Source organism: Heliangelus exortis, chromosome 8 (genome assembly GCF_036169615.1).
Source record: "Heliangelus exortis chromosome 8, bHelExo1.hap1, whole genome shotgun sequence".
NCBI lineage: Eukaryota > Metazoa > Chordata > Aves > Apodiformes > Trochilidae > Heliangelus > Heliangelus exortis.
The window spans coordinates 6813453-6826801 of NC_092429.1; the positions used below are offsets into that span (position 1 = coordinate 6813453).

The 13349-nt window shown below is 39.1% G+C and overlaps 1 protein-coding gene across 12 annotated transcripts in view; it reads right to left on the bottom strand.

Annotated features, from left to right (window-relative positions):
- Positions 1 to 13349, bottom strand: part of ELAVL4 (ELAV like RNA binding protein 4) — an 81313-nt gene that overhangs the window by 33685 nt on the left and 34279 nt on the right. For all 12 annotated transcript variants that reach the window (XM_071750185.1, XM_071750183.1, XM_071750182.1 and 9 more), the window contains exon 2: positions 8992 to 9232. In XM_071750185.1, coding sequence (XP_071606286.1) covers positions 8992 to 9232 — 241 coding nt within the window. The remainder of the gene's footprint in view (positions 1 to 8991; positions 9233 to 13349) is intronic.

Below are 13349 nucleotides of genomic sequence, written 5' to 3' on the forward strand. Positions count from 1 at the left end.
AATCCAAAGATGTGTGCTTGTCTGTTGGCAAAGGCTGAGCACCAGAGCAGATTCCAATAGCCAAAAGATTACTGGGAAAACTATCAGTCTGACTGTAAGCACACAATTGCCAGCAAGTTGCATACAAAGGTTGATGGACTCCCAATTCAGGCAGGAAGAAATATCCTTTGAGCTGGAGAAAAGGATATATTGTGAGCAGCATTAAGGAATGGCAAATCCCTCTCTATATATAATTCCTGTGCATAATATAGCTAGTAATTAACCCCTCTTATCTGTAAGTCAAATTAAGATGATACCCTAAGTTGCAAAGTTTCCTGGAAGCAAAGGAAAAGGTAATTATTTCAAGCCAGGCAAGACCTTCATGCAGTAGATATCCCAAAAGGAACTTGGCCCTCTACATATGGCATCTCACTTGACACACAGAAAACAGGTTGGCTTGTAAATGGGTCCTTGCTCAAGTCAGAACAACATCAAAAGCAAAGATGATCTGAAGGATGGGGTCCAAGTGTACGGAGTGTGGAGAGGTACTGGGTTTTACCAGCACAGGGACTGCACATAAACCAAGCTAGCAGAAAAGAGAGGAAAAAGGAGTGCTGAGGATGTATACTCTCCCAGGCAGATCTCAGTACTGATCTGCAGGTCTTAGAGGTTGACCTTTCAAGGTGAATACCATCTTGCAAGGCTTTTCTAGCCATAGATAAAAAACACCTGCGTGCTAGGAAGTCAACTGATGATGGATCAAATCAACTGAGGAAGCTCAAGAACTTCCTGGTTCACCAAGTCTGAGAAACAGTTACTGCAAGCAGGTCAGATAATCCTGGACACAAGGTTACTAAACACCATCCTAAAGCCAAGAAGAAACTCCCATTGCAGCTTTGGTAAAAGGTCTTGTGAAAAGGGAGAGCAGGAGGTAGGCTACTTTCAAAGCCACTTAGACTTGTTTTACAGAGGTCCCTTTTGTTCTTGGACAAGTTGTCCAGCAAAAGCACTGGTCAGAGGCAGGTGACAGTCACAGCACAATTGTGCTGCTCCTTGGTGTAGCTGAAGGTCAAAAGGTCTTGAGCAGCAGGGGATGGATCTGTGCTGGAAAAGTCAGCCTCAGAGACCTGACAGGTACCTCTTGATGTGCTGTCTACTGCTGCCCCAAAAAACCCTGCCTCAGCTGGAAGATTGTACATCATTAATGGACACTGCTGCCTGTCTCCCAGTGTTTTCCCAGTTGTGCCTTTCCTCCCCCTTCTCCTTGTCCTCTTTGGGCTAAAATGAAAGAAAAGAAAATGGGTTAGGGACAGAAGCAGCAGTGGATGAGTGCCAAAGCACAGGGTTTGTGCTTTGAGAGGGAAAGGCAGAATGAGAGACAAGGGACAGACAACACTGGAGGCTGAGGGTGGACTGTCATTACATAGAAGGTTCCACCAACAGAGCCATTTCACCTGGTTGTTCCTTGGCAGACACTTCCTTCAATGCAGAAAATAGGAAGAAATGAAAAAATGTCTCCAACTACAGGGTCAGAGGACCAAAAAGGTCTCTAACAACCTACCTCGAAGTCACAATTTCAGACATGCAGGTGTGCTTGTGATGTTGGGGAAAAAATACTGCTTATCCTTCCTGCCTAGATTTGATGGGAAGAGGATGTTATTTACTGAAACCAAGCAGTTTAACTGAAGAGTAACTAAACATCCATTAAAAACTTCAGAACAAGCTCAGGACTAAAACTGCTGAAGTTAATTAGAAAGCTCTTTCACAGTGCAAGGGTCATGCCTCCTTGCTTTCTGCCTATTTGCCCCAATACTCATTTCAATTACTTTTTTTCCCAATAATCAAGAAATCAAAATTCTTTTGTTCGCCGGCACAGAGCATGCACCAGACTGCAGCGAGGCGATAAAGAAAATGAGGGATGCAAATCTGACCATGCTCAGCATTTAGAGCAGACATTAAGCCACACCAACCATATTTTAGAAATCCAGCACTAAGACACTCACTACTATTTCTGTGTTCCCTCCCCCACAAGTGCTAGAGAATTTAGTTCAGCCACTTAATGCAAATGTTCATTTAGACAATCAATATTTGAGCATTGTCTTCAATCTCCAGCCTTCTTCATAATAGCATTTGCAACACTGAAGTGAGGTTTCTCTGCTCAAGGACAGAATATACTCCAGGAAATAAGAAACTATAAAAATAAATAAAAAAAAACAAAACAGGCCAAATTAAGATCAACTTAAAGGTGTTTAATGACATTCAAAGCCATGTATTTACATCTTTTTAAACTAATTCTAGTTAGGTTTAAAAGACTCTGAAACATGTCTTGTTTTCTCATGTTGTTAATATTCTCTGCTCTGCATGCAATTAGAGATACCCAAGATTACAACTGAAAATTGAAACATGCTCTGTACTCCATCGCATTCACAGAAATAATTGTGGTTTTTTTCAGCTCTAAAACCCATTATTTTAGACTTCTGCTTTTCTGGGCACTTGATTTTCAGCTGCAGTTATACTACTCTGTATTATCACTCTTTTCCTCACTGCATTTTGACCATGCACTCAACACGAAGAAATAACTCCCATACAAATCTCATGTACCTACTAAAATACAGGGAGGCCAATCTACAAGCCCCTTCCTGAAAAACCTCAGGTAATACACCTAATTTGCCATTATTTTTCAGACAAAAGAACTCTAGGCAGAGTACTGCACAAATATTTTTTTTATTTCAGCAAATACTATGTTTTTTGCTTTTAAGGAAATAAAACAGAAAACTGCATTGCTGGATACAGAGATTCCCCATCCTGCCTATTTGAGGGGCACTGCTAAATACAGCCTTTAAATGCAACCAAACACCAGAATTATTTTCACTTTGTAAATGGAGAACACCACAGTACATAAGTTTAAAAGATTTTCTTTTTGTGTTCTGAAGGATTGTGTTAATTCTCATCTACTACTGGAGCAAAGCAACTGCTGCTAATACTCAGTCTAACAATATCTGTACCAAATAAATGACCAGAGATCAGTGATTAGTAACCACTACTTTACAGAATTACTAAAAAAAAACCTTTCCAAGTCAACAAGGGAATAAAGTACCTCTACAAGGTATTTTTCTCTTAAACCCTGTTATTAGGTGGGCTTATGCCATGAGGCATGAGTGTTTACATACCTCCTAAACAGTTTATAAGTCTTATCTAACATAATCCCCACATTCTATAATCCTATCTGTTTAATGTATTTTAAATGGGGAAAACTGCTGGAACTAGTAATATCTCAAAATGGAAGGCACTTTCAAAGCACAATCAGTGAAATGGACAAATGGGAAAGGAGTTTGTGCTCAGATTAGAGACCTTCAGACATATAGGATCGGATAACTTAATGCTGGGTTTTTCACAGTAAGCCATATTTATCTGCATCTGGGTAGTTTTTTTTTCTTCAAAAACCAAACACTTTTACAAAATCTAGAGAAAACATAAGACTACCAGTGTTTTGTATACGTGAAATTCTCTGTGAATACATATTCTACCCGCAGCTTCTAGACATAAATAGCTGTGAACTCTTTCCCTTGAATATTTTCCCCCCAAGACAAAGCAGCACAATTTTCCTAACATCTCTGCAATTTTCAGCCTGAGTCTTTCAAACGCAGACTTAATCCTTCAACGCTCACCTGCTGTCATGAACTGTATTACCAAAAGGCCTCTTTGCTATAATTAAATTTAACCATTAATCCTGCTTTTGCTTTCCATTACTATGAGCTTTCAGCATCTCCCCTTGATCCCAAGATGGATGCTTGTGACCTCTTGCTCATCTGCTTTATCAGAATTCAAATCCTGCTACTGAAATACATACAACTTTAGCCACTGCAAACACTGCATTTCTAGACAATGCCAGAAAATGTCTCTTTATTAAGGAGAGCTCTAGTTTGTTTGGTTTTTTTTTTCCTTGCTGCTATACACTTTCGATTAGATCCAAGAGTTTCCTTCCTGGAGAGCTGTACCTTGGAAAACATGATCCTAGCTGGCTTCCCCCCCTCTGAGGATCACTGCCACAGTGTGCAATTAATGGCTTCTGCTCCTGAGGGTAGAAACCTTCTCCATCCACTGCTTTCAAACCAGTTACCAACTCCAGACATTGAAATTAAGACTGCTTAATTAGGCCCCAAATTTCAAGAAATGCCAAGCATGCCATCTCTGAACAGCATGTTCCAGATAGAAGCACCAGATCAGTGCCACCATCCACTGATCAGGCTTGGTCCTTGCACTTTACAGCAGCACCTTTTTGGCATATGCTGGTAAACTGCTCATTATATGAGAACATCAGAAAGCTTTTTTTTATAGAGGACAGAAAATACCAACTTCTAGGCCAGAAAGTGCTCATGGTGGCTTGCTTAGGGGACAGGCAGAGCATTCTCCCCAGGTTTGGAATTTATTGGGCTTTATATGGAGAAATGCTCACGTAGAAGATGTTTCCCTGGACTCAAAATGCTGCATTATTTCTAATTCTCCCATTTTATTAGCTTGGATCATATGATTCTGCATCTGAAGAGTAAGGAATGGACAATCCATAACTTCTGGAGAGGTCTTCATGTGAAACAGTCAATATTTCTCTCTTCTAAGCTGGCAAAACACAGATGCTACTGCTTTGAGTCGATAGCTTGCCTATCCTGGATTTTCATGGGGATCATCAATATTTATATTACACTTACAAGACCCCAATTATTTCTGAACTGCAGTTTTAATCCAAATCTGCAGTCCTACCAGATACCTAAAACTGAAACGAAAGATGGTGCATAACCTCAAAGGGATTGCAAATTCAAAAGGAATGATTTAAAAACAGAATTGTGTTTTGGGCAGAGAAGCAATGAAGTTCTTGATTATGCATGCACAGAACATCAAATTGTACCACACAGCAGGAATATGCTAACTCTGTCATAAGTTAAGTGATGCACAGAAATCCTGTATCAATAAATATTCTGCTTTCCAGTGAGCCTGGATCATTGCAAGATATGAAAGACAGAGATCCAAAGATTTCAGATTGCGATTCAGAGCTGTAAATTCCTCTGTAGGCTACAGGGAAACAAAAAATATAATTAAGAGCTCAGCTAAGGCCACCAAATAAATTAAAAAATTATTAACACACATCCCCTTCTCCCCCACACAAACTATGTCAGCAAGGACAACTCACTTGGCCAGCAGCAATTACAGTGTCTCCGACAGACACTACGCTGACTGGATCTTTTGTTTTCAAGCATGGGACAAAACAAGTTTGACATTTCTTCTCCCAAAATTTTCTGATGAATTCAAGCCCCCTGCTTCCCCAAGCCAGGAAGATATTTATCACTGGCTTTCTTTGGATAAAGTAAGAAACAAAGAACATCTGCAACACTATGTAGTGTAGTGTCACATGGAAGTGCTGAGCCTCACACCTACCTGAAGCAGAAGGCTTCCTTTGTGCAGTCATCTCCCTTCATCTAACACTGCTCTAAAATGTTTATACCATTTGGGTTTTTTATAACTCAAGTTCCTTCTCATTTTTTGAGAGCAGCTGATTAAACCTGAACAACTGGGTTGTTGGACGAAATACGCTGCAGCTATGAAATGGTACAGCAGGGACCAGTTTCACTGTTAATTTAAAATGCTAGAATTAATTAGGTAGTGTAAATGAAGAATTTAATAAGCACACTTTACAACCACAAGTTCTGCTTTTATTAAACACCCCTGCCAAATGAAGGCAACTATCTTCAGTCTGTTTTTCCTTGTCTCATTCCCTTAAAATCTCTGCAGTGAAAAAAACCCACTTTTTTTTCTATTGCAACCCCTCCCCCATAATTAAAATGTATGCCTGACTTCCAGCTCCTCTTTCAAGTCATTAGCATCCTTTAAAAATGCTACTGTATATCCTGCCTGTTCTGAGAAGCTACCAAACAAAACCCAAGTTTACAATTTTGGTTTTGAATACCAAATTAAAGGCTGTCTTAGAAGCTGTCACTCCTATTCAACTCAGTACGGTGTACTACCAAATTAGCATATTTTTTTTAGTCAAGGAATATGCTTGTTTAAAACCGTGTCTTTCCAAAGTGAAGGGTAACATCACAAATCCATTTTCTTAAAAAACTCTACTACTCTTCCAAGACTGCAAAAGAACTTGGAGTAGGGGATTATTCTTCACACATATTGCTTAATACACTTGAAAATTAACAAGAATTTAGACCATAAACTCTCTCAAAGGGATTTCTTCAGCTTTTAAGTCCTTGAAAAGTATTTTGGGGACCCAAGCATTAATTTCACCAAGTCTGTGCAACTCCTTAACAGGACAGGGGAAGTAGGATCTTTTACATGAATCAACTCAGCTCTATCTAGCCTCAAAAAACATTAAGGATCTCTTTAATATGGTTTTGCCAGAGCAAGTGTGATGATGATTTAGTTTGACTTTTTATATTTTTGTTCCAGCCCCTTCTCTCTGCATTGAAGTTTTTATTCTGGCTTTCCTGGCTTTATCTTTATACTTTGTAAGGATACTTTACCTTAGCAAGAAGGAGACAAGCTTACTGCCTATGAAGACAAACCATATTTCTAATGAAAGAGCTCCAATGCTCTATAGGTATTCTACAACAGCACACACAGTTTATATGAAACTGAGATTTCATATAAACACAATTTTCAACAGGAAAACTGAAAAATTCAAAAGCAGACAAAACTTAAGTTGTTTCAGACCTTCACTAGTTCAGCAAGAGTAGCTTAGTATTTACTGCTTCTTCTGCAGTAGAGATTTCACCATCAGAAAAAAACTACATTTTTATTAAGAATAAAGCAGGGAGCCACTGAAAAGCCAGTTAGTCCTACAGCAGCCTACTGGCATACTTTCACCTCTGCCCTCCTGAAAAACCATGAAGCCCAGAAAACCTAATGAAGGCCACTTACATGAAGACCCAGAAAGATGTGCTGGGCAGGACATCAGTGCATTTCCATTTTGTTATTCTCTAGGTTTTAACAAACTTTATAAACATGGACTGTTTCTGGGTGAATTGAGGAACTGAATGAGGACTTCACTGAATTTTCAAACTTTGAATTCAATATGAGGAATAAACATGCATCCTAGCTAGAATCTCGTAATGCTTCACAGTGCCTTGATACCAGGTTGGAAAACCTTGGCAGATTAAACTCTGTTTTCCAATATGGCACAGAGACTTTTGAGATCAATTTATTTTGCCAACTTGCTGCTGAAAGCAACATGAAATCTCCTCAGCCAGTTAAGGGTGATGTCCTTAAAGCAAGTGTGTAAGTTTTTTTTAAGGAATGGTTCCTACAAAGTATTTTATTGAACATAAAAACTTATGCACTTTGTACAGAAAGAAAAAGCATGGGCAAAAAGCTACCCAAGAATATATCAGATCATATAGCAAATTTCTCACGTCTTTGAATACAGAGACAAAAGCCTAGAGATGGAATGAAACAAAAAGAAGACTGTTCCCAGCCAGTGAAGTAATGGCTCTCCGTCCAGAGACGGACAATTCTTTATGAAAACAACACTGAATATGTGAACTCTTGACATTGTTACAAGGAAATCACCACGAATTTGAGGGATATGGGAAGGCAAAAAAAAAAATGCTCATGAAACAGAATACCTGCCATAATCAAAGTTCATAGCTAAGCACACTAGACTCATGCAGATGATGGTTAGCTATTTCCTTCTGTCTTAACTAAGTGCATTAGCTTGCAATTTAAATAGCAATTAACTTGCAATTTTATTTCTCAAGATTTTCAGATTAAAAAAACCCAATGTTCTTGCACTGAACTGGTCTGATGGCAAATACCAAGAGTGGTACATCACACTGGGATACTTGGCCAGCTATGCTTACAACAGAAGAGGACTTCAGTTATTTGCATGAAAATTTTTGCAGTGAGAGGTTAAGCTATTTCAAGTAGAAAAAAAGAAGAATAATAAGTCAATTCTATTTTTCAATCTTCTTCCTCTTAATATCCTTGGAGCTATGGTCCAATCAGATGATATTCTCAGATAGATATATCATGGTCAATGTGCTAAAGAAAGCTCTGCCGGACTGCACTGAGGACTGGAGCTGCCCTGCAGCTACTGCCATTTGTTATGTGCCTTGTGTTCAACCAGAACATTGCTATATGTCAGGGAGTAAATAAAAAAGCATTACGTGTTTAAAAGCACTGAGCAGATTGTCCTAATGCTGCCAATGCAACAGCTGCCAGGCTGCTATGGAAGTAGGTATGAAGATTTGCATTTTAATTCCTCATCTTTACGTGGTGCCTCTTTCTACAGTGCACACACCCAAGCTGCCAGGATCATGTCTGAGAGGAGATGGCTGCTTTTCTGGAACCCTTTCCTTCCCAAGGCTGCTGCTCTCTGTGCTAAACATAACAGCACTGGTGATGCACTGAACAGCAGTGAAATTTCCCCACCTACGGTGTGAGTAGACACACAACCTATAAAACTAACCTATAAAGCAAGCTATAAAAGCTGTTTTGTCCTTGTGCATCAGTGAATTCCTAGCTATGGCAGCAAGGATAGGGACAGAGCAGGCTAGGTGCACCTGCACCCATCTGCACCTCTGGTAGGCACAGGGCTGGCATCTCTCTCTTCCCTGAAGAAGAGGTAATGGGATGCTTTCATGGACTTTAACTGGCAAAATATTTGATGAAGGTATAGGGAGATTCAAACTAAGCTGACAGAATTAGAAATGGTCCATTGGTTTGAGCCATTTCAACCACCCTCCTACAAATGAAGTCAGCATTCAAGGAAAAACCCGAATGATCAGGAAAATAATGCTACCACCTGAGCTCTGCTGCAAGACGTGGAGCTTCTCCTGCACTTGTTCTAGATCCAGAGTGCATCCTTGAAAGCTAAAAAGGTTCACTATCTGAATTCACCACAGTATTTGCATTTTTTCCTGTGGTAACCACTTGCAGTGTAAGCAAGGAGGTTTTGCTGACCCTGAATGTAAAGTGACCCTGATGCACGTAAATTCAACATCATGTGCTTACCTGTAATTTTGTCCCTCACAAGCTTGCAGGATTCAATTTCACCAATGCTCCCAAAGAGACTCCTGAACTCTTCCTGGGTCATGTTCTGGGGTAAATAGTTGACTATGAGGTTGGTTTTGCTGTCATCTGTAGCAGCCCCTGTCTGCATGGGGGAAGGGCAGTTTCTACTGTTGCTGGAGGGTCCATTGGTTGTATTGGAAGTAGGGCCATTCGACACCTGAGGCTCCATGGTGCTAATTATCTACATGAGAATAAGAGGAAAAAGGAGAAAAAAAACCCTTAAGTTTCATAGGCACAATAGCTATTTTTAAAGATACTTACAAACGAATGAGTAGGTAGCATTTGTGGCCAATTTAGATACTTCAACAAAAAAACCCGCTTGATTCCTCTGTTATTGTTGCAAAGTAGGTCATGCTAGTCTTTGGCTGTGAGCATATACTAAGATGCAGTTAAAAACCCTCTTTTTTTGTTAATGCGAAGCTGATTTCTGCTTTCATCATGCAGCCATTTTCACAAATGTAAATTTCAACCACATAAATTTAATTATAATTCAAGGTAATAATCATAATTAAAATTATAGTTCCATTAAATCAGATGAAGTAAGTGTATGGCTCTATATGAAAAGGTAAAATATTTTACCTATTTAATAACTGTATCACAGAGTGCAATGACAACAACATTTACCAGGCACAGTCAATCTGCAAAGCCTTGTCATTCACATTGCCTTCAATTAATAAACTCAGTGTCCCAAGACATACCATTTACCAGTTCCAGGGATGACCTATATTCCCCAGTTATATTTTTCACTAATGAACTGACACCTCTTTAAATAATAAAGCCCTGGATTTGCAATCTTCGGAGATACAAAGGTCTTCAGATATTTACTGGAATGAAAAAGGTTTAATCAGAGAAAGACTTATCAGGCGCAGGTGCAGGCTGGAATTTTAACAAGTGTTTCTATCGAAATGTGAAACTCCAATTTTCACAGAAAAGACTGAGACCTTTCTAAAAAAAAAACCCAAAACATCAACCAAAAAAAACCCCAAAAAAAACCCCAGCAAATGAGAACCTAGCCTAGCAAAGTGCATGCAGGACAGAAGCCCCATTGTCACCAGTGCCACTGGTCACGTGGATTAAGCTGCCTGCATGTTTATCTGCAGCCTGAGGACAGAAGAATGCAAGTTTTCATCCAAAAACTGCAGAGGCAGACAAAGCAGGCAGAAAAACCTGGGTACTTCAAGCCTTCTCTATATAGGTATCTGCCTCGACAATGGCTTCCTGCCCATCTTCACTGTCACCAGTGCTGACAAGGGAAGGATGTAATCTTAGTCTTAAATTTGGATAAATTTAAGCAATGCTAATAGAGGATTTTTGCTGTCTACTGTGATGCTCACTGGTACCTCCTATCAAGGAGCATCCCCATGATGGGCTGAACCTCCTTGCAAAGACTCAGCAATGCAACCACTGCCCCGGACAAGAGACTGCACTGCCCAGGGACCAAAGCAAGGAGAGGGAGAACAGAGGGCTGAGACACCACACTCTGAACCTTGTGTTCACCCCATCCTGTAATTATTATAATTACTCAAGACTTAATTTGCTTTTTTTAAATCCAGGGAGATATGTTGTGACACATTAGGCTTGTAATTCATGAGGATAGAGGACAGACCAAAAAAAGGGGAGTCTATTCTAAAATGAAATTCATGAGGCTGGCTCAAACCTCACATAGGTTATATTCTGGTCAAGTCTATTTTTATTTTTTTTTAAGGGAAACGCTTTAGTATTAGTTTAATGCCTTGTTTAGGCAGTAATCCTTTTATTTATCAGTGGAACAAAGTTTTGTATCACCACTGTTTTTCTTTATCAAGCCCAGGAATAGCTACTTGGTTTAATAATTTTCAAATAAAAAAGATGCCTTGCCATATTGTAATTAACAGCAAGGCCTTAATTCAGAATATTTGCAGCAGAAAAATAAACTGAACTCCAAAAAAATGCTGACTTCCTGAAAGAAACAGGCACATCCAAACCAGGACCCCCCCCCCCTGCCAATTTTACCAGCCATGTGGCACCAGGCACTGCTGACATCCTCTGTCAAGCTGTACCAGCCCCATACACTCCTCCTTCAGCCATTATTCTTCTTCAATCTGATTTCATACATATATTTACTCACATGTACTAGCAAGCACCTCAGATGCTGCTAAATCTGTCTGGTTGGGGATTCCAGCTGGAAAAGCATCCTTTGATCTCTGCATCCCCTTCGCCCCCCAGCAAACACCGACACCAACCCTGAGCTCACAGCCTGCAGGGTCAGGGCTTTGCACCCCAAGGCAAAGGCACTTCAGCTGAGCTCATCTATGCTGCATCTGCACCAACCTGATTAAAAAAAGGAGGGTGTGGGGGGAAAATTCCAGTTCTGACAGTAAGAGTCATAGGATAAGTGAAGCCGGCGATATGGTTAACTACAGCCTTCCATGTGCCTTCAAACCATCTGACTGTATCTGTTCCACCATAAAAACCCCACAAGGTAAACTGCAATTTTAGGGACTGCTCCTGACCTTCTAAAGCTGGCAGGAATACCACAGCAGATACACCACAACTGGTTTCAGTTCCAGCAGAAGCAGGACTTGGGCACAATGCACCGAGAAAGGTACAGCAGCTATTATTAGCAACAGACACCAAAGCTAACTATAGTTCCCCACGAGCAACAATAACCATGGATGTCTTTAAAAAAAAAATCCGTGAAAGAAAACAGAATTTGAAACTGGCTGGTGCCCTACTTAAGGGTTTTGCAAACTCTTTTTAGTTCCATTTTCAGCATGCTTACCTTTCACACCCAGCAATGAAACAGAATTCAACTCCAGTATTTAACACATTCAGAACATTAAGAGGAAGCTGCTCTGCAAAAATCTGTTCTTGAACAAGTAGATTTCCTCATATAATACTTCATCAAAATATTTTGGCATAAACTGATGTTGCACCAGGTGCCAGGTTTTCCTTCTAGTTACTCTCACTCAACTCCAATTAAGTTTCTGATTTTTCAACACTAGAAAAGAAAATCAAGGCACTTATTTGCCCTTCAAAATTATTGCTAAGTTTTAAGTTACTGAAAACTGATTTCCTACATAAAAATTCAAGATTGAAATGCTGAAGGATTAAAAAAATAAACCATGATAATTTTTTTTTTTACTGCAGAATTTTACGTCTCAATTTACAGAGTAATTTCTGTACAAATCGTGTACCAGTCTGCATTCAAAGTTCTAATGGGCACAAAGGAATAATATTTTAGATTAATATATTGATTCACATAGTATGTAAAGATTAGAATTACTAATAGTAACAAAAAGGTAAGTCCAAGCTCCCCACTGCAAAAATAGTCCTTCCCCTACAAATCTTAAGCTCAAACCCTCTGTTAAAGAGTTCAGTTTGCATCCACTGGGCCATTTAGTTTTGATTACTGGTTTTAATATTAAAAAGTTGTTGATCCATGTCAGTCAGCATGTTACATAAGAGTAACATTATTTATTCAAAGAATTAATTTCAATGTGCTATGTGCTGGTTTTTTCTTTCCACAGCATGAAGATTTTTAATACCTGTATCACAACTGGAACGTTTTTAAAATAGATACTCTAGTTTCCTGGACACACAATTAACTTTCATTATAGTTTAATTACTGGTAATAAAATTATTTTTATTTTAATACATGTATTGAGATGTAGCTCAATCCTACAAAAATACCAGAAGAGGCTGTAACTGTTTAACTCATTAAGGACTTACTCGGACATGGGCAAAATACAAGCGAAAATCCAGCAACTTAAACCCTACAATTGTTTTTTAAAAATATACACTCTTATCCCTTGAAGATTAGGATTACATCTCTATACATGCCACTTAAAATTAGCAACTTCTTCATGCTTTTTTAGAGCTTCTCTGACCCAATTTAGGCAGCTACTACTGGTCTTGAAATATTACAGTGCAAACATTGTGTGATGATGTTCACATGCTACTGGTACAAAGAGGTTATTTTGTTTTGAAGGGTTGGTTTGTTTTTTTTTTTTGACAACAATGTGCCAGACTCCAAATACTGCAACACCATGTCCCATATACATAACAGTACCTTCGAAGAAGAAAAAAATTGCAATTACTGTTGATAGGCACTGATAATTTAGCTGCCAATAATTTGAATATTTTAGCTTCATAACCCTGAAAAACTACTATTAGTGACAGAATTTCAAGACTTAATTTATTAATTTAAAGGCAAGCCATATTTCAAATTCTGGATGCATTTCATCAACTGCTGCTTTTAAAACTGACTTCTTGGTGTACTACTTTGCTGATCTATTACCATACCAAGAAAAGTATGG